This window comes from Castor canadensis, chromosome 12 (genome assembly GCF_047511655.1).
Source record: "Castor canadensis chromosome 12, mCasCan1.hap1v2, whole genome shotgun sequence".
Classification (NCBI taxonomy): domain Eukaryota; kingdom Metazoa; phylum Chordata; class Mammalia; order Rodentia; family Castoridae; genus Castor; species Castor canadensis.
In genome coordinates, this window is record NC_133397.1 from 17,060,274 (window position 1) to 17,087,768 (window position 27,495).

At 34.7% G+C, this 27,495-nt stretch overlaps 1 protein-coding gene across 13 annotated transcripts in view; it reads right to left on the reverse strand.

Moving 5' to 3' along the window:
- Window positions 1-27,495, reverse strand: part of Pum2 (pumilio RNA binding family member 2) — an 84,147-nt gene that overhangs the window by 54,926 nt on the left and 1,726 nt on the right. For 10 of the 13 annotated variants that reach the window (XM_074049236.1, XM_074049239.1, XM_020156622.2 and 7 more), the window contains exon 2: window positions 6,793-6,861. In XM_074049236.1, coding sequence (XP_073905337.1) covers window positions 6,793-6,843 — 51 coding nt within the window. In that variant the 5' untranslated portion in view covers window positions 6,844-6,861. Of the gene's footprint in view, window positions 1-4,675; window positions 4,750-5,765; window positions 5,891-6,792; window positions 6,862-20,529; window positions 22,666-27,495 lie in introns of those variants that run through there. The other 3 variants (XM_074049240.1, XM_074049241.1, XM_074049235.1) reach the window with 3 other exon arrangements.

A 27,495-nucleotide genomic window follows, 5' to 3' on the forward strand; every position in this document is an offset into this window, starting at 1 on the left:
CCTACATTTTCTTTTGAAAATGTTCAAATATTTTTCTTACGTGATTTACTTCACATGTAAGTTTCTTCAAAGTTTTCTCAAGAGAAAATAAAAATGATTAAAATTTTTCTTTTACTTCCAAATATTGCCTTGACAATCTCCTATTATACAGCTTCCACAACAGAGCATTTTTTTATTCTTACTTCAGTTATTCAAGGATGTGAATAACACAACTTTAGCAGCTCCTAAATATTATCAATCTGTTTGTCCCAAGTCAAAAACACATGCTGATAAAAACACACAGGAGAAAAAAAAAAATCTCTGTAAATACCTTTGAGCTAACAATCCTGTGCTCTATCCTACATGGTAACATATACAGCCTGTAAAGGCTGTTGATATAACCATTCACCGGATACTCAAAATGTACTGTTTGGGCAATTCCTAACTTTTTAAATATCTACTGAGGTTTCTCCTCTCTACTGTCCCTCACACTCAGAGAAGGTAGACTTGGGATACATTTGTTTGAACAGACGGTTTTTTGAATCATACATTTGACATTCATAAGACACTTATCATTCTCAGCTCATAATTAGGTGCCCAGTCAGCCAGTGCTCAAAATCAAACTTGTGTATACGTCTATTACTACATTTATCACACTAAATTACCTGTGAATACCTCCTTAAAGGCATAGTGACCTCATCTTTGGGGAGCTCACAAACATATAGACTATAATAAAGTGTAACTTAGTAGCACCTGGATTGGAGTCTGAGAAATAATATAGTGTGAGGTGCTGGAGGTTGAAAGTAGGAGTGCAAGATGAGGAAGATATTGTAAAACATGAATAAAGGCAAAACTTGAAAGAAATGCAGTGTGTACAACGGAGTATAAGCTACTAGAACAAAAGAGACCAAAAATCGATGCCGGCAAAGCTAACCAGGTCAACTATGAGGACCCTTAAAAACCTATTATATTTTGGAAAACAACTAAGGTTATAATAACACATAGAAGTCAGAAAGACTAAAGGCAAGGAGACCAGTTTAAGAAAACTGAAACAAAAAAAAAGTCATGATAGCAATAACTGAAAGAGTACTAACAGAAAGAACTGAGAAATACAATGGATTTGAGAAACATTTTGGAGTCAGCAGGACCTAAATACAAATGGTAGGAAAGGCTGATAAAAGGAGAAAACCTTAATAGCTTAGGCAACAAGGTAAATGACAGTATCACTGACCAAAACAAGAGTGGAGTGAAGTGAGGAAACCAGAAACAAATTTTGAAGGGAAGGGAAAAATCTAAATTTGGGCATATTTCTAATCTTTCACTACATAAACACTTGTAATTTTAAAGAAACAAACTTCCATTTATTAAAAATGATTTTGCAGGTTAGGTTGTAAATGCCCTGTATAAACATTTATACAATACATATAAACATTTAAATAATTTACTCTAACAAAGATCCCAGTAAGCTATAAATACCTCTACTCCTTCAGTTTTAAAATCTCACTATAAAAGATTCATGTAAATAGTCAAACAAAATATAAAGCAGATAATACTAACATTAAAGCATATTTAATATATTTAAATAATTGAACATTTATTCATTAAAAAAAACATACATTAATCCCTTCAAAATACTGTACAAGGCATTTCTGGCAGATGAAAATCATCCCTTAAATAAATGTTTTGTCCCATACCTCATGAAGAAGAATGTTTCAGTATCAACAACAAAACACCAAAATAAGAGTATAAAAAAAAGTTGTTAACAAGGAATAGAAGCATTAATCACAGGCAATGAAGGTGCTGGAGTACTCATCTTCCAAGGTAGCAGAAATAAAAGGACCCCTGTGAGGTGATCCAAATCTTTTGAGATAATTTCTGCGAATGCCTTCACAGGCTACTGCTTTAAAATGCAAACTACGTAAGTAGGAGAAAAAACTATGCCAAACACTTATCAGTAAGTTATCATGCACAGGAAAATAAGTAGCAGTCAAAATTAACATTTCTAACAAAGGCCTTCATAGGAATATTCTATAAACCACTTTCTGTGGCAATTTACTGACTCAAATACTTTTACTAGCTTGTGACCAAGGATAGTTTAACATGGACTAAATATAAAAGAAGGCTACAATTCAGAAAACAAAGAGTTAAAAAGTTTTTTTTTTGAAGTTTACACAATGAATTGATTGCAACAGAAAAAAAATCAGATTTGTCCCTAGAGACTCTTTTTTCCATTGTAGAAATAAGGATGCATATTACAGAAAACACGGCTAAGAAACTTTAAATATCTACAAAACATATTATCCAATACCATATAGTTCCCTAACTCACAGAGAGTCTAAGCCAAGGTCAGTACACTTGGTATTTCTTGTCAACCTGCCCTTCTATCCTAAGTAGACATATATAATGTTCTTTCCTTCAGAAAGAATTTATGGCTTGCCTTCTCCATTTCCAAAGAAATCAGCAGCACCCTAGCATACTGCTTCAAAAGTAAACAAATTCGTACTCCAGCATTTATAAGAAGTACATTCATCTTAGATTTTTCTCATTACAAACTGTTACATAAAATTCCAAACCAGCCATATTAACATAATCCAAAGACTTCAAAGGATTTAAAAGCTAAATTCCATACAATGATTAAGGAGTTCATATATTTTATCATCCAAATTGGGACACTGTCAACAAAAGGGATGCTGTTAATAATTATGCCCTAACAACAGATACATAACTGGATGTAGGGTCACTCTACTTATAACACAAATTCATAAAAGATACAGATATTAAAAACGTAGTTGTGCAGAAAATAAAACACACAAGAATTCCTTAGAACCCTAGAATGATAGTTTCCCAGACTTTAAGCATTTCTGCAAATAAGATATACTAATACTTTAATTTTTCAACTTGTAACCACCTCCCCACATCTCCATTCCTAATACCCCTTAATATCAGACAGCAAACATTAAATGCAGTTATTTCCAATGGGAAGTAGTATTATAAATAGTCAAGACGCTCATGAGTTCAAACTGCTGTTGGAGTAATACTATGTGGCCTCAGGCCAGCCAATTTATAGATCAGCTTATTTCCTCACCTCTAAAGGTTAAGATAATAATAAAGCTCCTGTCATAAGTTAAGCCTAGAACGAAAACAAAAACATACAGCTTGGCACATCATCTAGCACATAGCAATCATATAAATATTGGAGTCTATTGTATCTCCAAGTATGAAGGCTTTAATACAATAAAACACAAGTTAACACACTGATTTGGAACATTTAACTGCCTATTTTGAGTTGTAAGACTCATCACCAGGATTTTATCTATAGCTATTTGCCTTTTTTTTCTTGAATCAGTCTGATAAGTATCCTTGGGAGATGATGAAACCCTATTACTTAGGAAAGACAGATGCCTAATATAGTCACATCCTGCAAAACGAAACAAGAGCTAGAGGTTAACCTGTCCAATGTTATAAACACGGGAATTTGAATCCATAGCTATATAATTGTAAGCCTTTCTCTTTACATTTAACTACCACAGAAGATGGGTTTGTTTGTTTTTAAAATTAGTCTCATTCATCAATATTTCTGAAAATTTCCAGTATAAAGACCTCTACACAGTAAAATAAAAAAAGTTTAAAGTTTAGGATATTATTGTGGTATTTTCCCCATTGTAGCAGATAAACTTTTAAACACAGAATTGCTGAGACAGGAATTATGTAGAAAAATTACAGTCAGCTACTGAAACACTATCTAAAATAGCTCATTTTCATTCCAGCTATCTGTAACTGAGATTAAAGAGTATTTCTAAGAAGTATACAATTCATACAACATCTCAGTCTTATTTCTATTTTCAAAGAAGTCAGTCTTCCTCAAGGTCATAGCACCAGAGAGAAAACAGACGTCTTCTTATTCCTCTATCCAGTACATTTTCCACTTCAGCACACTATCTGGCATCTGGGTACATAAACTTTAATACTTTCTTTAAATATTATTGGATCAGGAAAGGAGAGACTGATCTCTCCTTTACACTAAGCTATGAAACTATTCTCAGAATAAAAAAACACTAACTCAGTGATTTAAAGTTAAATTTTGGGTTCTCTAAGGAATTTCACACAGGATCCTTCTCCCCATTATTTTACAAATAAACAAGAATGCAGCTATACATACCCTAATAACCTGGAGAAGAAGAATAGGCAAGTGCATCTGCAATGTATATGACTAAAACACTACATATACTAATGAAGCTAAATATCTCCGAAGGACTATGTTTCCTCTTTTTAAGCCAGATGATACAATGCAAACCAGTAGGTCTTTGATGAAAACATGCTATTAGGGAAAAAATACAAGGGGCAAGTTTAGGAATAGATAAATACAGAACTATTTCTATTTCTGGTTTAAGAACTGAGAGACTGCCCTTGTGATGACATGTAAATAAAGCCATCATGATCTACAAAAAGCATTTTAAATGAGTCTTGTATGTATATTCAGTGTTTCTTCCTATATTTGAGATTTACAATACTTATAGTAGTAAAACTTTAAAGGATAGGGCAATCCATTAAAAAAAAAAATTCTGCATTGTTAAAAAAAAAAACAACCAATAAGCAATTTTAGAAAACTCAAGAGCCAGAAACTGAAGAAGGCTGTTTTAATTTATTCCACTGAATGAACTGAATTCTGGGATAAAACAAAAACAAAGCACCTCACCTGTCAGGAAAGGAGGAGAAGACTGGTGAGAGAGAGAGGGGCAAAGTAGGAAATCCCAGAAGGTTCCCTGCTGCCTGTGAGATGAGGAAAGATAGAAAGGCTTGTGGGAGAGAACCCAGAGACAGAAATCTGAGAAGGTTTCTTAGCTATCTCTTAGGGTCACAATATTAATCAAAAACTGTTAAGAAAAAAAACTTAGCAAAAACAGCTTACTTAAAAATACATTCTCACTGGATGAAAGTCAGATACATGAACTGATGTTATCCACCAGGTCTAAGCCCTCGTTACTTTTGTTCTGCACATCTGATAATGTCTGTTAGGAAAGTCTGGATTTAAGCTTAACTCACTTTACGTTTTATTCAACCCAACTCCTCTTTTCCTAAAATCTTCTTCCACCCCCAAATAACTCAACCATTGCTTCTGACCATGACATTTTTGAATAGCAAAGATATATTTTTAGATTTATCACATATTACTTACAGAGGGGGAAAAAAGAATCCATTTGTAAATACACAATAACATATGGTAAGTAAAGGATAGGAGTCTAACTAAAATTAGTGTAGGGTGTGACTCTACTTGCTCTTAAAAGAATCTAGTAGTTCAATTCTGTCACAGACTTTTCTCGTGACAGTGTCTTATTATGTGGCTTAAGGCTGGCCTGAACTCACTATGTAGCCCACAATGGACTACAACTCACAATTTTCCTGCCTCAGCTTCCTGAGTGCTAGGATTACAAGCATGTACCACCATGCCTGGCTCCCAACCTGCTTTTAAAACATATTATTCTGCTTTCTCTTTTTTTTTTTTTGGGGGGGGGGAGGAGGGGTGACTAGGGTTTGAACTCAGGGCTTCATGCTTGCAAAGTAGGCGCTCTACCACTTGAGCCGTGCCTCCAGTCTATTATTCTGCTTTCTAAAGAGCAAAGAAAACAAGTGGCAGAGAAAAAAACAAAAGTCCTTTAACTGCCTCTTTTTAAACAAAAAAAATTATTCCCTCTCTCAATGTTTTTCCTTAGGGCCCAGAATTTTATCTTTGCACTGGACTAACAAGTTTATTTTGGCAATACTTAAGCTTAAGCACCTTAACTCACCCTTAAATCAGTCCTCTGAAAATGACAAACTCTTTGGAAAACGCTGTTCTGAAGAAGGGGAGGGTTAGCTAGCTGCAGGGTGCCCTCTTGTGGCCCAAAGAAGTGACTGGACTCTTTTTCTGCATCTGAAGAGCACAGCATTGGATGGAGTGAGTCTCATGAAGGTCTCTAATCTACCAAAGTAAAATAATCTCCAGGAGCAAGCAATTAATTATACATCTTAGGTCTGTTTACTATTATTTTTTATTATTAAAGTTCACACTATGTGGACTACAAAGAACATAACAAAATAAAGACATGACCACAAGAGTTTTCATAATTAAAGTTTTCTAAAAGACAATTCATTAGGGATATGGAAAAATAAGTATTTTAGACGCCTTAAAATATGGACTACTGAAATTAAAATGGGTGTCCCAAAGAAAATCATAATTTAACAAGAATGACGAAGTTTATTTAAAAAATACCTACTATGCTAGGCATTCGAAGTTAGCAATTTTTAGGAGAAAATATAAAGCTATAGTCATAAATGCAATAAAAGTATGTATAAAGAACTAAAGAAGCTAGATGAGGAAATAATTCTATTGCAGATAGCAATGGGACAATAGATAATGAGTCTTTTCAGTAGAGTCTTGTAGAGGATTAGAAGTTTACTAAGCAAATATCTTTGTATGAACAACAGATTTTGGGGAGATTAGTAAATAATCAAGTGTAGCTAAAGCAAACACAGCATACATATATAAAATGGCATAACAAGAATTAAACGTTTTCTTCTGAGAAAAGCTAATTATACATGGTTCATTGCCAAAATGTAAGACATTATCTAGACACAATCAAACCATCTAGACACAAATAATTACTAAAAATTACTGCTATAGGTTTTTTAAGAAAAACTATACAACTGTTTAACCTGAGATTAAATATATATAGTTTTGAAGACATAACTATTTTCAAGATTTATAATTAAAAAAATAAGTCTGAATGTCTCAAAGAATTAACATGAGATGTAAGTTCATAGCAAAGTATTTACCTCTCCCATTCCCCGAGATTCTAATGCAAGAGCTTGAAAATCATGATTCATTTCATCCACAGATCAAACCTGTTGAATAACAAAAACAAAAATTAGTGGAAAGAAAATTTCAAACTGAGTATCAACTGTGTTATATTGCTGCTATTACTAATATTAGCATGGTATGAATTGAGCAAGAATAGATTTATGAAGACAGGTTTTCCCAAATAAAGTACACCAAGAACAACCTACATTAAAACTTGTGGAAAAACATAGGTTCAAAGCTTCTTGAATTACTGTGTGCCAACAGAAAACTAAATACAAGTTCTTAAGCAAAAGAAAAAGCAAGCTTAAACACAAAAATATAATCATCTTTTTATGTTGTTTCTAAATGTAAGGTTGCTTTGTGTTACTTAATCCTTTCTGTTAAGAGTCATCAAAATTTCTCAGTATTTCTTATTTGTAAACTTTACACCAATGACAAAAATTTCACTATAAATACTGAAGTGGTAAAATACAATGAAATGGTGATTCAATTGTAACCAAAAACATTTATTGTGTAGTGAGAATATAGTTTTCAGAGTGAGATTTCCTCAAGAATAATACTTTTCCTTCTTTTCGAACTAAACCAAAGCATATTTCTGTCTTTTCATTCCTAAAGTTTGAAATGTTCTTCATCTCTTAAGCGACAATGTGCTGAGTTGGTAGTCTTTTACCTTTTACAGTAAGAATGATAGGTGAAAAAACATACAAAAGTAAAGCCACCACAAATTTATAGCTTTCAAATTCAACTTGGAAAAAACCCAATTATTTTCCCTAGTCAAATTCTCTCCCTCTGAAACTTTAGTTTGTTAAGTGAAAGCACTCCCTCATCCTATAATACTGTTCTCTGTTCCTACTTTGTCTCTTATGAGAATAATTTCTACTTTCTGAGGTCTCTAATTACTTCTTAGGCTTCTTCAGACTCCTATTTGGGTCCTCACCCCTTAAATGTTAGTGTTCCCCAGTAATTCTGTCTGAAGTACTCTCTTCACTATCCTGTACCCTCAGCAATCACACCTACTCTCAATGTTTTGAGAACTATGTATATGTTTAGGAACACCTTCCCTCCTCCCCCCAAACTTGTATTTATGAATCAAAATTCCTGATTATCTTCTTCTTTCCATTCCCTGGATATAACACAGAAAATTTCAATGTTACTCTTCATCCCCTCCTTTTTAATCTTTCCTTTCTTCTACTCAGTATCCAATCATTTACCAAGTCCTGTGAAATTAATCTTACCTCATTTAAATCTATCCATTTTCCGGCTGTTTTAGTTGTTGAGAACATCATCACCTCTTACCTAAACCACTGCAATTCTCTTTCCCATTTTTCCATCCTACAATAAATCTCCAAAATATAGTCATCTTTCTGAATGCATTCTGATCATGAGTCCCATATCTTAATCCTTCCCTGAAGATAAAAACTCCTTAATGTGACTTCCAAAGAGACAATTGCACTTAAATTATAGTTCAGACACCTAGTAGTTCTGTAACTCTGAATATATAACCTAAATCGGTTTTTTTCAACTTTCTCATATGAGAACAGCACCTGCCATATGGTCTTGCTGTGAACACTGAATTACATAACAAAACACTTAAAATAGTGGCAGACACACAGTCATTCAAAAGTCAGATATTAAAAAAAATAACTATTCATACACTCTGTTCATCAAACTGTGTTGGGACAATCAGATGTCCACATGCAAAACAAAACAGAAACCTCAACACATACTTTATACCTTAATATATAAAAATTAACTCAAGGTCTGGGAATGGTGTGCATACCTATAATCCCAACATTAAGGAGGCTAAGGCAAAAGAATGGAGAATTCTAGGCCAGGCTAGGCTACATAGCAGGTTCCAGGCCAATTTGAGCTATTAAGATAAACAAAAACAGTTAACTATGTGGATAAATCATAATACTCAGTATATCAAAAAAAAAAAATTACCTCAAAATGGAGGATGTACCTAATGTAAAAGCTACAATTACGAAACTTCTAGAAAACACAGAAAACCCGTATGACTTTGTTTTACGGTTTTTAGATTAACATCAAAAGCAGAGTCTATAAAAGTTGATAAACTGAACTTCATCGAAATTAGAAATATGCTCTACAAAAGACAAGAAAGTGAAGAGATAAACAAGAGCCTAGAGGAAAAAGTACTTACAAATCACGTATCTAATATAGGACTTGTATCCAGAGTACACAAAGAACTCTTTAAATAAAAAATTAGGCAAAAGATCTGAACTGGTATTACATAAAAGTAGGTATCTAGATAGCAAATAAGCTCTTCTTTTATCTCTGTAACTTGGTAGAAAAGATGGTTCATTAGTAATTCTTACAAATATTTCATTCATCCATAAATTCAGTAAGCATTCACTTGGCATCTTCAATGTGTAAGATCTTACAGAGAACTGTTCTCAAAGAGTTTACATGAGCCTCATGTTTCCTAGCAATAGGAAAGTAGCTCTCATCAAACCAAACCCTTTTACTAATTATAAACTCTGGACATAAAAAACCCCAAGTATTTGCAGGCAATGGAAAACAACTAAAAACAGAAACTGGAAGATAGTCTACATGTAAAAGAACAGTCTGGCACAGAAAAGTTCTTTTAATGGAATTTTTTTGGCCTGAAGACAGGTCTGCTTATAGAAATGGGCCCTAAAATTCTTGAAGCAAGTCTACTCATATTACTGGCTTGAAGAACTAAAGGACAAGAGTTTGAGGCAACCAAAGCTGCTGGAAAGCAAGGGGGAAAATCCCAGAAAGAACACAATTCCATAAACTGTAATCAGTTCTGGAGATGACCCCTGAACTACAGATCTGAGATAGACTCCAAGCAGCCCAATTAAGGCTACAAAAAATTAAGCAGAAATTTCTAATGCTGAGCGCCACAGAAGTCACAGGAATTTAGAGTTTTGAGTCCCATTAAAGCAAAACAAAACCCAACTTTCTCCACACAAACATAATAAAATCTACATTATCCTCAAGTATAAACCATAAAGTCTAAAATTCTTATTACTAGACCTACGAGGAAACTAGAAAATATAACCTAAACTAAAGGGAAAAATCAATCAAAACCAATCTCAAGATAACCAGGTTACAAGTGACACAACTTAAGTAATTATTATAACTGTGCTCAAAGATGAAAAGAAAAAATGCTTCTATGAATAAGTAAATATAAAATTTCAGCAGAGTTAAGGGAAATTATCAAAAGAACCAAATGGAAATTCTAAACCTGAAAAAGAAAATCTTTAAAAAATGTTTGGATGCACTTACCAGCAGATTATAGATTTTAAAAAAGGGGAGGGGTCAGTAAATTTGAAAATAGATCAGTAGCTATTTCTTATCTAGAGAACAGAGAAGGGAGGGAAAAAGGAGGAGGAAAAAAAAGAAACAGGGGCTGGAGACAGAGTGGTAGAACGCTTGCCCAGCATGCATGAGGTCCTGGGTTTGGTCCTCAGTACTGCAAAAATAAAAAAAATATAAATAAAAAACGCACAGATTCAGTGACCCATAGGACAGTATCAAAAGATATAAATAAGCTGCCATGTGGTGAGCTCATGCTTGTAACTCCAGGTACTTGGGAGGCGATAGCGTTGGGGTATGAAGACAGCCTGGGCAAAAAAAATGTTAGCAGGTCTCAACCAATAAACAGAAAATAGTGGAGTGCCTGTGATCCCACCTACCTGGGAGGCACAGGCAGGAGGATACAATCCAAGCAAAAAATTCTTAGAAAAAAGTAACTGAAACAAAAAGAACTGGAGGTGTTGCTCAGGAGGCAGAATACCTGCCTAGCAAGTGCAAGGCCCTGAGTTCAAACCCCAGTAGCACCAAACAAACAAAAACAATGTAACTTACATGTAACTGGAGTTCTATAAGGAAAAAAAGAGAGAGTAGAAAAATATTTGAAAAAAAAGTAACACTAAAAACCAAGATAATTAGAAAATCTTGAAAGTAGTCAGAGACAAACCAACATATTACACAAAAGCAAACAGCAGCAGCTACCTCAACACCAGAAACATTGGGGTCCATCCAATTAACATGCTGAAAGAAGAAAAAATGCAAATCCAGAATTTTATACCTGGCAAAGATATTCTTTAGGAATAAAGGAAAACTGAAATATAGTTATACATCACTTAACAAAAGGGATGGGTATTGAGAAATGCATTGCTGGGTGATTTCATCTTTTTGCAAAATCAAGAGTATAATTCCACAAGCCTAAATGATATAGTCTAATGCCTATCCCAATGCTATAAACCTGTACAGACATTACTGTACTGAATACTGAAGGCAAATGTAACACAATGGTAAGTATTGGTATACCTAAACATAACAAAAATATAGAAAAGGTACAATGAACTATGGTACAAAAAAAAAAAAATTGGGCCAGATGCCAATGGCCCACATCTGTAATCTTAGGAGGCAGAGATTGGGGGATTGCAGTTCAAAGCCAGCCCTGGCAAATAGTTCAAGAAACCCTGTCTCAAATATACCCAACACAAAAAAGGGCTAGTAGAATGGCTCAAGTAGTAGAGTGCCTGCCTACCAAGCATGAGGCCCTGAGGTCAAATCCCAATACCACACACATACAAAAAAGGTGTATTTATATAGGGTATTTACCACAAAGGGAGTTTGAGGCCTATGACACACTGGGTAAATGAGTAGTAAGTGACCGTGAAGGCCTGGGACTTTACTTAATGCTACCATAAAGGTCCTGCCTGGGGGTTGGTACCAGTGGGAGGGGGGAGGATATAAGGAAAGGGTGTAGAAGGATGAATATAGCGGAAATATTATGTACTCATGTATGAAAATGGAAAAAAGACCTGTTGAAACTATTCTAAGAATGTGGAAGGGGGGGTAAAGGAGAATAATAAAAGGTTGAATTTAACTAAGATATAGTATTATAAGCAATTTTGTAAATGTCACAATACATCCCCAGTACAATATAATAAGTTAAAAAATAAAAGAAATGTTAAAAAAACTATATAATTAAGCTACACTAAAGTCATTAATTTTTTCTTCAATAACAAATTACTGTTAGCTTACTATAAGTTGTGAGTTTTTACTGTACAAACTTTAAAAATTATTTAACTTGCTGGTGGAGTGGCTTAAGTGATGGAGTGCCTGCATGAGGCCCTGGGTTCAAAACCCCAGTACCAAAAGAAAAAAGAGAAAGAAAAATATTATTAACAAAAACATGTTGTACAGCTATACAAAAATAATTTCTTTATATCCTTATTTTATACACTTTCTTTAACTTTCAAGTTATTTACTTTTTAAACTTTTCTATTAAAACCTAAGACTCAAACACAAACATTACCCTAGGCCTACAAAGGGTCAAGATCATCAGTATCACTGTCTTTCAACTCTGTATCTTTGTCCTACTGGAGTGTCCTCAGGGGTAATAACATTCATGAAGTTGTCATCTCCTATGATAACTTACATGCCTTCCTCTAGAATACTTCCTATAGGACCCGAGGGTATTGTACAGTAAACTTTTTTCTTTTCCTGTAAGTAAAAGGAGTACACTCTAAAATGATGATTACAAGAAATAGTAAATACATACACTTAAGGTGGTTGGCTACAGACTTCACTAAGTGAGAAATTCACAGTGATTTTTCAGCTCCTTATAACTTTATGGAACCACCACTGTACATATGGCCTGTGGCTCATGTTCCTTATTCAGTGCATGACTGTATTGTGAAATACATATTTGGTCTTATCCAGTTCCCTAGTTAAATCTTCTGGAAACTCAGGAGATAAGTGTCCTTTGTATGCTAATCAGATGATGGTGGCTCTTAGATAGCCCCAGGATGGTTAGTAGGTCTCCCCGTTAGGTTCATTTGAATCCTTGGTAATACCTGAGTTCTGTAGGCTTTTCTGCCAAATTAATAAAGCAAAAGGAGAGGATCATGGAAACACCTCTGATTTACAGCTGGCTGGTCAAATGTAAGTGATAAACTAGTACTTGCTACTAATATCAGGGGTATTCTTATGGTACTGAGCCCTCAACTTGGGTGATCTGAAGCTATATCCTCCGATAGTGTCCAAACTGAGTTAGAATACATACAGTGGTGACCACTGGAGATTCCTCCTTAGAGCAGACTGCATGGTGTGTGTGGAAATACTCCCATACACATGAGATCATGTAAATAAGAAAATAATATATGTGGGCCGCGCCCCCCCCCCCACCAGCCTACTTAGGTGTCAGAGAGAGTTCTGCCAGTACGGGCTCTGGTTCCCAAAAACATGCGATATGGGAAAAGGATGAAAGGGTAGGGGATGAGGAACTTTTGAATCTTGGGTAGCCATGTAGCCCATGATACAGTGCAGTAGCTATTCTGTACTCAGTTTCTGAAAGTAAAAGTTACCAACCGAATTTACAGAGGAATCAAACTCTCTGGGAACTGGCTCACTAGATACTTAAGGAAATGCGAACTAACAAGAAAAACGCAAAAAATTCAATCCCTTGGTTACTGCTATATCTGTAATAGCTAAAATGAAATCCTAAGAGTACTGGGTAGGATTTTGAAGCTATACAAATTCAGGTACCAGTAAGTCAGCTTCAGCCACTGACCTCAACATCATCCCTCCAAAGAGAAACTGAATACAGAGACAACAGAAAGTTCCCTCAAGAACTGATAATCAAGAAGGTAGTCAATGTGAGGAAAGGATAAAACCAAGAAACTACTGGAACTAGGAGCTGTACTGTGAAGAAACTTTTTTTTTAAATGCAGTAGTGGGATTTGAATTCAGGGCCTTCACTTTCAGCCACTCCACCAGCCCTTCCTTGTGAAGGGTTTTTTTTTTGAGATGGGGAGGGTCTCCTGAACTGCTTGCCCAGGCTGGCTTCCTCCTGCTCTATGCCTCCTTGAGTAGCTAGGAATACAGGTGTGAGCCACCAGCACCTAGCTGGCACTGTCTCATTTTGATGACAAGTATACCATCAGCTTCTCAAGGAGCTTTTTAAGAGAACAGATTCTGAGAGTAACTAATTTAGGAACAGTATCTGGTTTTAAATGCTATAGAGTGAGAGAGTATATTTAGGTTGACACAGAACTCACATCTCACTATGGAACAACCACAGATGGCTGTATGTGATCCAGACACTCAGGAAGGTACCCCTGAGGGAACAGACAACCTAGTGGCTTTCATTGGTAAAAGTCACTATAAGCTATATTTACTCTAAGAGGGGAAGATTGAACAGTTCCACATAAAAGTTATATAAAACACACTACTGTGTAACAACTCTAAACATTTAGGTATGCAATTAAGATAATGCTTATATAGTAATGGTAAGAGTGAAAGGACATCAAACCCATAGTCTTTCATTAGAGTACAACCAATTTTTTTCCATCTCTTTATCTGTATTTAATTAGCTTTCTAAAACAAATTTGTAAGATATATGAATGGGGAGATTTCGTACTTGAAAAAAAAAAAGGAAGGAAGAGGAGGAAGAGAATAGTAGACTTAAGACTGTTTCTCAAGAGTAAAGTATTGGACTCCTTTACTGACACCTTTGCTTTTATCTGTGGTCCAAATAAATAAAATCAGAAGTTAAAGAACCTCTGGATAATTTTGAGAGGTCTCTTAATGATGTGTATTAATTCTTATTGTGGTAAATCACAGTCCTGTGCAGGTGTCAACAAACATTTTTCATAAATGACCAGCTAGTATAAACATTTTAGGCTTTGCATGCCAGGTTGGTCTTTGTTGCAATTACTCAACTATGCCTCCACAGCATGAAAGCAACCATAGATGATACTAAAATAAATAAGCATGAATGTAAATCTAATAAATTTTACTTTGTGAACAAAATGTGAATTTCATGTATTTTCACATGACACAAAATATTCTAATTTTTCCAAAAATTTATAAAGGTAAAATCCATGCAAAAGCAGATGTAGGTCACTAGTTTGTTGCTATAGTGGCATCTATTCTCTCAATTGCTCCCAAACATGAGCAAGCCAAAAGTTAAGCAGCAGGGCTTTTGTTTTTTAACTTTTTCATCTGTAACACCCCTCCCTTTCCCCTCTACAATGGGAATTTTAATTTAAACGGAGATGATTTTATTATCTTTTAATGGTCAGGGTGGGTTACAGGGAGACATTAAAAAATAAGTAATACCCCGCTACACATATATAAGAGCTCATCTTTTAAATTTAGGCTGCTATTATGTATTTCGCTGTGGAGAACAAGAATGTGGGCAAGACAAAGGGATAGAAATAAACACTTTTTCAACTCGGCTATAATAACCTCCATATTGACAACAATAAAATTGGGAGGGGGAATTCACATGTGTCACTAATTTTTTTTTCTACAAAATGTCAATCTGCTGCCTCTTACATAACTACAAATGTTGGTGTCATATAACAAAGGAAAAGTTAGAATTTGGATATGTTTAATGACTTTACCCTGAATGGTTAGATCTTAGGGACAGACAATCTTTTCTTCTAACAAGCAACAGAATTTATCTAGCAACTGGTTAGATAATATTGAATTGACTATTTGAAGAAAATGTATTTAGGAGTTAGGTGCACACTATACTGCTTGGAATGTAAATTCTGTCTTCAACCTTTGTGTCACTAAGGCTTGAAACACCCCAGTATTATTTCTTTAATGAACAATCAGAATTTGCCAACATGGAAAATACATCATAAAAACTTTTCTATGACAAAGACCCAGTGTAATCTGGAGGTCAATTTGAAAGAAAAGACATTTTTTGAGGTTATGACTGTTTCTTACCAAAAGAAATGGCAGTGTTATTTTTTCTCAATCTAAATGATACTAATTTTTTCTGTAGGCAGATTACTAACTATGTGAGAAAAATAAAGCACCACAAATAACTTTGTTATGTCCTGTGATGGTTTCCATAATTACTGGTGCATGATCCAAAAGTTTTACAGAAAGCTTGTGTAAAGAACCAAAAATGCATATTAATATATTATATTTATATCATTGAGAAAACAAATTTTTCTTAGTCACCTGATCCAATTTTTCCAAGTATCTGCCATAAAAACTAATTTGGGGGTAGGGAAAGCATTTAATTACAATAGATGGCATTAAAGTACTACACCACCACATGACACTAATCACATTTTCAGTCTTATATAATTAGTTACTTCTTAAGTTTGTAGTAGACACTAAATTCTAGACAGGAAGTCCAAAGGGAACATGGACTCTATCTTAGCTACTAAATATTCAATATATAACAGATTTTTAATTTGAATTGTTTTATAAAACGTGAATTCAGATCACGAAATCAATTCATATCTGGACAGACTTTTAATAAATGCTTCATTAATACACAACGCTCACTTTAATAGAAAAACAATAAAAAAGGGTCTTCCTCAAGTTTTTTGTAATGCTGAAAGGTATTTACCAACAAAATTACTAGTAAGTACAACTTCCCACTGACACTACTTCTCCAAATTGTTCCTTTGTACATGGAGGCTGCAGCTACCTTTTAAATCAATTACAAAAACAAAAAACCGTAAAACTGTAAGTGGTTCACAAAAATGTGAGTAAATGGAGATGACTTAAGATACTTATGACATATTCTTAGACATAAACCATGACCTGTTTTTAATAAATATAATCATTAAGCATTGGTGGTATACACTACTGAACACCTAAAGAAAACTTTTTTCTCTTCAGCACATTATGGTGTCTTTTTTTTTTTTTTTTTTTGCAAATTTGCCAACAAATTGATTTATGTAATAATGCCTTTTCTGATCCATATGACAAAGGGTAAACCTAAATCCAGTTTGGGCAGATCATCAAAGACTTTATCTTCAAAGTCTCTATTAATCACTATTGACATCTAGTAATCTGTTATTTTTCTGGGAGCATAAACTGAATCATGCATTTCTCTAGGTTATTGGACAACTCACTTAGTGCCACAGATTGGATCTTGAATATTCCTCAAAGGTCTGTGTTGAAGGCATGGTCCCCACCCCATGTGCACTGGTAAGTGGCTGAACCTCTACAAGTCCTTCACATTAGAAGGCATTCATTCTATTTTCTCAATTTGAGAAACAAAATACTGCTTAGTGAAATCACTTTGAGGAAAAAAAAATACTGCATAGAGAAGATCTATACACTAAGACAATGTCAGTGCTAGTTTCTGATGCTTTACATATCACCTAAGAAAAGCAGGTCAAATTTACACGGAAATCAAGATGACCTGCTTTAGAAATTGTTAAAACAAAAAGTAGTTCTAATAATGTCAAAGGTACATGTGAAATGTCAAAAATAAAGTATCAAACACTGCCCCAAAAGCAGTATTTCTAAATAGATGTTATTTTCTGTGATTTAGAATGTGTCATCATCCTAAACACTGAACAAGACATATGCCTCATAATAATTACTGTAATAAAAAATAGTACCATCACCTACGAAAAATCATGCCTAAAAAAACCCCCCCAAAACCTAAACTTAAGTCTACCTAGAAATCTGAGATTTAGAACAAGTTGACAAATACATTAAGTAACTGTCAAATTGAGAATATGAAAAAGAAAAAAATCACTTGATTTCACTAATGTATTTACAACCTGAAAATATGTAAACCTCAGGTATAAAGGTCAAATAAGCTGTGTGAACCTTGTATGAATCTTGATTCTCACAAATCAAGTACAAAAAAACTTCTTTGAGAAAATTAGGGAAATAAAAATGTAGAATGGAAATTAGCAAGGCATTTTTCCTAAGTCCTCACTAGTAAGAGAATTTATATTCTTAAATATTACTTCAAAAAGTAAAATATGGAACCAGGTACCAGTGGCTCTTACCTCTAAGAGCTACTCCTTAGCTACTCAGGAGGTAGAGATCAGGAGGATCATAGTTCAAGTCAGTCGGGGCAAAACAGTATGCAAGACCCTGTATCAAAAATATCCCATCCTAGCAAAACTGGCAGAGTAGCTCAAATGGTAAAGTGCTTAGCAAACATGAGGCCCTGAGTTCAAACTCCAGTACCACCAAAAAAATAAATATGGATGCAAACAAGATTTCACACGATGTTCAATATGACTCAGGAGTTAAAGCTATTTTCTCTATTTCTGTGTTTCCATAATAGTTTAATAAAAGTGTGTATATATATATGTATACGTATATAAATATAAATAAAACAATGTAACAGAAAGCCATCTTTTGAAATGGGAAGTATTATAAAGAACACCTGAAGAAAGTGTTTAAGCTGGATGAATCTTCAAGGGTAGGTACACAATTTGGACAAAAGTTTTTTTGTTTTTTAAACAAAACATTCATAAACTACAGCTTGAAAGGGGCAACTCATCAAGGTCAACTAGCTTGGGGTACAAATGCTTGTGTGAAGTTAATTTCATTTATTACTTCCTCTATCATACTTTTCACTAGCATGAAATTTTAACTTACAAACTGATTTCCAAATGAGTACAAACTCTTCTGAACTAATTTTAATCTAATTTCTGCCAAAAAGACTGACAACAGAATCTATTGTGCACTAAATCTTATGCCAGAGATCACTCCAGGTATACTATCTAATGCTCACTACAATCCAGCAAAGTGAGAATTACAATCCTACTTCATAAATAAGGAAACTGTGGCCATTTTTCTCCCTTAATAGACAAAGCTACTAAATGATAGAGGATTCAATACTATCAAGATTCCAAAAGCCTCATGCTTTTCCAGTAACAAAACAAACCATCACTCAAATGATGTTACTGTCATGAAGTTTCCCCCCCAAAAGCTCATGTATTAAAGGCTTGGTCCCCAGTGCAATCAGTATTCTGAGGCAGGATTTTGGAAGAAACGCTATGGACAGATTAATTCATTGGTGGTGTCATAATATGATAGCATTATCAGGAGATGATGGAAATGCTAGGAGGTGGAGGGCCTGTTTGGAGGAGCAGGTTACTGGAAGTGTTCTCTGGAAAGACTTATCTTGTTCTTTGCCCCTTCCCTCTCGACTCTGCTTGCTTCCTATCTGCCGTTAAGGTTAACAGGTCTGTTTCATCATGCCCTTCAGCCATAATGTACTGTCTCACCATAGGCCCAGAAACATGAAACCAGCCTATCATGGACTGAAATCTTTGACACCATGAGTCAAAATAAAATTTTCCACCTTCAGACTGCTTCTTTCAGGAATTTGCCTGGCAATGGAAAGCTAAGGAACACAGGTAATAATTATTCAACTCTCTTAAAAATCTTTCTCCTTATCTTCCCAATAGCTTACACTATTAAAGCCACCTGGCAGCACTCATCTCTTCATTCCACAAATCCCTCAAAGTTTGGTTCAAATGCTGCCTCCTCCATAAAAACTATCACAATCAATCTTTCTCTTAATTCCCATAGCATTTTATTGGTTTTTAAAAAATTAACAAGTCAGGGAGGGGCTGACAAAATGCCTCAAGTAGTAGCATGCCTGCCTAGCAAGTTCAAGTTCATAAGGGTTGCCTTAGTATTTAAAAAAAAAAAAAAGCGAGAAAGAACAAAATATACAGCTTATTCATCAGACTTTAAAACTTCTTTAAGTCAGAATTAGATTAAAAAAAAAACTAACACAATTTCATCAAGGGCTCAGGTTACAGCAGTGTTCATGAAATGTTAATCATAACGGAGGAGAACAAAAGGAAGGCTACTAAGAGCATTGTTACAGGGAAGGAGAGAAAAATGATAAAATAAAAATATCCCAGGGTATTAACTAAACAGGCAAACTGAAAACCAATCTATGTTTCTATCGTCCTAGTTTAATAAAAATAGGACACGAGTACCTGCATACATGGAAAAATGAGTGATACAATTCTATTTAGATTTTATAGTTTGTTTTACTCTTAGAATACTTATGGTATACCACTTGTATTTTCTGAAAACATTTTAAAAAGCATTAAGCACACTTACATAGTTATATTACCTTGGAAATTAATGGCCTCATATAATAGTTAATAATATGCTACAGCTAAGCACTAAAAATACATGATTTCTGTGGCCTATCCCAAAGAAATGTTTTTACTACAAATGTGTGAGCAAGACAAGATTTTTTTCTGAGACAAATACATCCATACACTTGACTATGTATCATGTCTTGTAACAAAAACATCTCTTCAATAAACTAAAACATCACTTACAAGAAAAATATCTTCACTTTAGTGTTATTTATAAGCTTCCAACAGTTTTAGAGGCAATATAAAAGAGTTTACATGTACATTCAATACCTAATAAATATTACTACTCATACCTTCATGACACTGGGTATTAAAAAAACAAAACCCAGTGTATAGATCTAAATGCTCTTTCATCACCTAATTTAAAGAACTAGTATATTTAGGTTAATTCACCCCTCCTGTTTTGTTAAATTCCTCAAAAGAAAAAAAAAATGGAACCAAACAAACCATATACTTAAACTTAATATACTTGGTAATATGCAATGATAAATGTGTTATATTTTTGGCTTCCAAAATATTTTAGTATTGTTCATGCTTTCTAATACATTCTTTGATAGGTCAGAGAAGGAAGAGGTGCACTGGTTAAAAAAAAGATTGTCATTAATTCCTACCACCCAAGAGTCACTGATCTGAATTCAAAAAATACCAACTGGTGTCAAAATACTACTCTTTCAATGCTTTGTTTCACTCCAACATGCATGAGACAGGATTAATTACTAAAGAATGCTAACTCTTTGGTGCCAGGTTTAATCATCTGTAGTAAAAAAAAAACACCACGGTAAGATCTGAGATAGATACCTTTCTTAATTCAGAGTTAGGACCTGTTAATTGATTCCCAGAAGACTAAATGCAGACATTCTGGAAACTCTTCATGTGCCCCTCAGGGATAGGAGCACCCCAATTTTCAGGTCACTGGTTCCACATCTTCATAGAGCATAAGAATCTAGATAGGAGGCTTTAAAAAACTACAAATGCTCAGATTCCACCTACCCAAGGCAGGTTTGAATTAGTCTGGATGGGGAGACAGGCATAAATTTTTATTAGCATTTTTAAAAACTCTCCCGGCGATGCTTCCTGTGTCCCTTGCACATCGCTATATGGCTAAGAAATATATTCGCAAATAGCCTAGAGATTTTCCAACTGGTAAATTTTGTCATAATCATTATGGTATAGCAGAAAGCAAAATCTCTTAACTAGCTCAATGAACACAGGTGACATTTCCACATTTGCAGATAAGAGTAACAATGCCTCTCCTTCCCTGGGTTATTGCAGGCTAAGTGGGGTAACATATGAAACTGAAGTAAGTGTTTCTCAAGTACTAAGCCCACTACAACGAGTGAACTTTTTTTGTTTAAAAATTTAAGATCCTTTGACACAAGCTGCTCTTCTAGGAACTTACCTCACACAAACAGCAGCACCAACAAAACAATTAGCCTATAAGGATTATATGTATAGCATACGTACTGTACTGCTATTCAGTAGTATGTAGTGAGTCAAAAACAGAAACCAAGGGCTGGAAGAGTAGTTCACGCATTAGAGCACCTGCCTAGCAAGTGTGAGGCCCTGAGTTCAAACCCCAGTACCACTTAAAAAAAAAAAACTTGAAAAATACATACCAAAACAACGTAAAGTCCACAATTATTTAATAGGAACAAAAAGCCAATTTAAAGTTTTATATACTAATACAATAAAGCATGTCAAATAAAAATACCAAGTTGACTTACATGTACATGGTCCCATTTTTGTTCAAGGAGAAAGGCAATAAATATGTTTGGGTGAAACATGAAAAAATAAACACCTAACTCAACTCTGGTAAAGGAGGAGGCACTGTGGGCTTTATCTTTGTATTTCTCTGTATCATATGTCTTATGAAAGAAAGCTAGCAAGGTAACTTTTTTAAATGTTCTGTAGAAATATAGCTTAAATGCATTATAGTTTAGTGGTTTTATCACGGAATAGAGTACAAGAGACCTTGTACTATCTTAAATTCATATTAGTATTAGTTGAGTGCCCAACAAATGAAGACTTGTCTCAAATGGCTACCCAACAATTTTCAATTGCTATACATTATCAAATTAGAATATGGCACCAAGGAAAAATAACTCAAGTAATGTAGGTTGGAATAGGGAACTAAAGAAGACATCTGAATGCATGGTCTGAGAAAACTGGAAAAAAGGCCTCATCTTTAACTTATTTATTTACTTATTTTTTGAGACAAGAGTCTCATAAGTAGTCCTGGAACTGGCCATCCTTCTGACTCAGTCTCCTCTTGCTAGGATCACAGGGGTATGCTACTAGGTCTGGCTAAAATGCACTTTAAGCAGCAAACTTTAATGCAGTTTTTTCCCCTCTTGGTGGTACTTATGATTGAATCCCAAGCCTTGCACATGGTAGGCAAGAACTCTTACCACTAAGCTGTACCCCAGTTTTTTAATACCTTTTTAAAAAGATTTTTGTTTAGAACTTTTCAAGGTGTTTCTTATTCATCAATTCACAGTTTACTCTGAAATAAGTTCCTTGTCCATTATATTTAAGATATGTTGCTCCCTAGCACCCACTAGCTCTTTTTAAGTTTTCTGAGTACACGCTCACTAGTACTGTAAAGGCTGAAAACTCCTAGTTAACTTTAGCCCAATATCATCATCACTTTTTAAGGAAAATGTATTTCTAAGTCATTTCTAAGACACTTTAAAGAAAACTGAATGTAAGCTAAACTTTCTCATATAGGCTGGGTAAAAGTTATTTACCTTTTGTCTATAGAATCCCTACATGTGACAGTGAAAGGTTTTAAAATGTTCATTATAATTTATGATAGGGAAAATATATGCATTGAACTAATCTTTGAATTAAATAAGGAGTCTTTTAAGTGATGAATATGAATTGTGATTTTTAAAAGTATTCAAGAATAAACCCTGAACTGATGATCGTTCACTTCCTACTTCAAGTGAGAAGTCCAAAAGGAAAGTTTTTGCTGGGGGTGGGGGTGGGGGGCTGGGGAAGGAATCAAACACCTAGACAGCAATGTCTAAAAAGAGAAACCAAACTTTCAAGGATTAAGTATTAAATTATGTATTTTAAAATGGGATCTAGGGTAGAAAAAGATTCTTCAGTATTCATTTAAACAAAATTTTGGAAAACTTTCTTACAAGAAACACATGAAATGAAAATTAAATTTAGGAAAACAAAGAATAAAACTAGTGAATAAGCTCTTAAGTTTACTTACTTTTTTTTTTTTCAGTCCATGACCTTGCAAAAAGTTTTTTTTTTTTCTTCCATTTATTCACGTGCACACATTGTTTGGGTCATTTCTCCACCCTGCCTCCCCATCCCTCCTCCCTTTTTCCCCCTCAGTTCCAGGCAGGTCCTGCTCTGCCCTTATCACTAATTTTGCTGAAGAAATGACATAAGCATAATAAGGAAGACAAAGCATTTTTGCTAGTTGAGTTAAGGAGAGCTATACTATTGCTTTGATGTACCCATGTGTTATGACCCATGTTGACTCCACTCTAACTGATCTTTACATTGGTTCCTGATCCCTTGCTCATGATAACCTCTGTCGTTTTAAGGTTTCTGTATTAGTTCCTCTGGAGCGGGGACATCAAACGCTTTCATGTTTTGGGTTTTCTACCTATTCCTGTATCTCCCATACGTGCTCTCCCCCCTTGTCATGTGATCCAAGTCCAGCCACATTGCCGCATTTACCCTAGACTTACTAACTTTTGATAATCTAAGATAAAAGGAGAAAAAACTAGGCATATACTATTCTTACCCTTAAAAAAGAAATGTTATATACTTAAATCCTAACATAATCCAGGGAAAGCAATTTCATAGTATTATGTAAGGGTTCCTGGGCAAGACAGGCTTAATCTTCCTAAATTATAATTCTGGATTTCAAGACTGTCCATATTAGATGAAGTCCTTCATTCTGGTGGGCCCCTGTCACTATACACATGACTACCAATTCTCTTCCATCAGAGTAGTTATCCATTATTAATCCTTCTGGCTGAATGCCAGTTCATCCATCCTGTACCTAAATTAACTTCTTTAAATCTTTTAAGATTCAGTTTTACCTGTCATGGAAAGCTTTTCCTGACTGCTGCATTCTCTACCTACAAAACCATAGCACTTTTGCTACTCCATGGCAGTTAAGTATGCTATGCTATAATCAAGAGTTTACTCCCTTTTCCCAACACTTCACCTAAGAACAAGAACTACACATCACCAACATTTAAGGATACTGTGGCAGAACACAGGCTTGCAATTCTCAAAAAGTATACAGGTTTTTGACAGTCTAATTTGATGAGAAGATACAACTTAGAATATGCAGACTAACAAATAAAATATGTTCTTCAAAACAATACTCTATGAATTTTTTCTCAAGAATTCTGATAAAAAATTGGCAATGTATCTTTAGCAAGAGTCTGGAGTAACTGGAGCCAGTGGCTCACGCCTGTAATCCTAGTTATTTAGGAGGCCGAGATCAGGAGGATAGCAGTTTAAGACCAACCCAGGCAAATAGTTCACAAGACTCCATCTCCAAAATAACCAGAGCAAAATGGGCTGGAGGTATGGCTCAAGCAGTAGAGCACCGCTTTGCATGTGTGAAAAACTGCATTCCCTCCAAAAAAAAAAAAAAAAAGTCTGCAGTACTCTTATTTAGAAACTAAATGAAAACATGTAAGATTCTCCAATGGATGAAAAGCAATCACGTTATACTTCAATCCAAAGGTAATTCAAAATATCATCAGTGGGTAAAACCTGGAGCCATTATCCCTCTCTTTTAACTTCAAAATGTTATTGTTTATGTTGAATTGAGAGTTAGGGTTCAGGTTTTACTGTAGAAAATTTAATTTTTTTTGCATTTAATCAAATTTAAAAGTACTGATAAAATACTATGGAGGTAAAAAAATACTATGGAGGTGTTCAGGAAGTTCCTATTCATATAATTTTTTGGTAGTTAACAAAATTATGCAATTTTTCTCTACCTACAATTTGACTGCCTACTAAAGGCCTATACTTAGGGTTACCCTGCCTGTACAACTTATTTACCTTTAATGTCTGAATGAGTAAAACCAATTATGTCTTAGTTAAGACTACCACCAATTCCTAATAAGTCTTTCAGAAGTAGTGCCTAAAACCAGGGGTCACTACTTTAAGATCTAGAAATTACTAAACTTGACCTATCTATTACTACAGTAGAAATCAAAGAAATCAAAGATTTATCCTTGAACCAGGTCCCCAGTGTATTTTTTGTTGTTATATGTTTTTTTTCAGGACTAAATGAGCCTTCCTTATTTACTCCCCCCACCCCCCAGCACACACATTGTGTATGTTGGCAGTTATTCCTCCTGGGCAGTGTTGACTAGATGGTTTTGTAGTGTCATTAGTCAAGTACACCACATTCTTTCCAAGAAACAAATTTTCGGGGATTACTGAAGTTCAAACATACACTTTGCCTGAAGTAGATGATAATCTTTATTTTTTCCTCTGTCCCATCTGCAGTCTATCAAAACATCCTGGTATGTCAACTTCTCCTTTCACATTTCATACTACTTCCCTTTTTTTGAAACTTGGTAGCTATAGTGACTGTATATAAGGTATGCGTATTTGGATTTTTCTTTTATCCTTCCACAAGAGGGATAGTAGTATAAGAAGTTAAGTAAAAATCAGTAATCCGTAACTTGAAAATGGATAGGATTACAAGTAGCTAAATTAGCAGATGAGAACTAAAAAAACCTATCATTTTGTCAACATGTTTCAACAACCAACTATCTTAAATTCTTAGCTCTTCAGAATATAGAAAGGAGCCAGGCAAGAAGCAAGCAAAACTTTTCAGTAAAACGACTCAATGAAATATCATTGTGTTTACAATTTCATTAAGAATTAAAATAACTCTCTGGAAAAAAAAAACTCACCAACTAGGCAATTCTTAATTTTCATTTATACAGAAATTCAATCCTTTGAGTTATTAGAAGAAAACATTAACTGCGTCTCTAATGCTACTTCAAATTGAGCAGGATCATCCATCTACCTGTGTAACAAATCCTAGTGTTCCATTTGCTGGAAAAAAGTTTGAAAATATCTCTACAAATTCACTTTTCAACTACAAAAGCAATAAATTTTAAATGAACACTGGCCTGTCTACCTATATTGTCAAATATAAAAATCACTATTAACATACTAGCTTTTAAATAAAAATTTGAGGAAACTTTTCTACCATACCAAAATTCAGAACTAATTTTGAGTTAAGACCAATGCAAAGATCTTTACTACTGAAAAGCTACACTGGAAGGCATAATTTAGGCATAGGCCAAATGGGATCTCTAATATCAGACACAGTAATTATCCTAATCCTGTTACAAGCAGCACTGGACAACTACTGTCCTCTCCTCTACAAAGAGGCAGTCTGTCTCTGGTGGTCTCATGAAAAGAAAAACAAATTAACTGCTTTCTGCAGGGGGCAGACTCCCAGAGAATGGGAGGAAGGGGCTCAGCCATACTTCATCAGTTCCCTCTTGCAAATTCACTAAATGGAAGAATAAGCAGGAAGGACAATAGATGCAAGTCAGCTTGTTTTTATGCCTTCATAAAAACAGCAACATCAGGCTGGAGGCATGGCTCAAGAGGTAGAGCACTTGCCTAGCAAACACCAGGCCCTAAATCCAATCTGCAGTACAAGAAAAAAAAAAAAAAAAAGAGCAAGCTAATTTACCCAGCTATAAATGCAATTTTTATCTTAATCACAAACGTCAGTAAACTAGCCTCAAACTGTGAATGTAAGTCAGACCAAGTCCTGTGAAATACCACAACTTAGATATCATATTTTAAATATCCCGTAGTGAAATTTTTTTGGTGGGCTGTGGTTTGAACTCAGGACTTTGTGCTTCCAAAGTAGCACTTCCAAAGCGGGTGCTCTACAACTTGAGCCACACCTCCAGTTCATTTTACTCTAGTTATTGTGGAGATGGGGTCTTGCAAACAATTTGCCTGGGCTGCCCTGGACTGTGATCCTGGGAATCCCAGTAGCTAGAATTACAGAAGTGGGACCACCAGCGCCCAGCAACAGCCATACATTTAACATGAAAATATATTAAGAAGATGAAAATACCTTTTTCCTTATCTTAGGAAACTAGATCTTTAAATTAGGAAATATGTAAAACAGGAGACAAGGAACCAACCTTACTTTGAATTATCACGATCCTGTGTCTATTAAAAGGAGACTGGATCCGGGTGTAGCTCAGCAGCAGAGCACTTACCTCGCATGCACAAGATCCTGCATTCCCCCAGCACCGAAAAATAAGGACGATGATGATGATGATGGCAGTCTAGTCTCCGACTGGTTTTGGATGTCACAACTTGGCCTAACCTCTAATCTAATACTTCTGCTAACTTGAATAAGTACATACTCAGGAAGACTATTTATTGTTCAACACCAGAAAAGACTTACAAACATATGAAAGGTTTAAGAAAGTAAAAAGCAAGTATTACAGTGTTAAGACTGCATTTTATACATTTGAAATGCCTAAGAAATTTTGGCCTAGCAAAGGTAACCTTTACCTTACTAAAGGTTAATTAATTTAGGCTTCTTTGAAAAGTTACTTTAAAATCTAACTAAATATTGAAACACCTAAGAGAACTATTAACTTAAGACAAATTAAGTTACGGAAACTATGTATTAACACCAAACAGTTAAAGATGCTTAAATTTGTTAAAGGTAAATCTAGCTGGAAGGAAAAATAGCTACACTTGTGCAGAGCAGAAAAC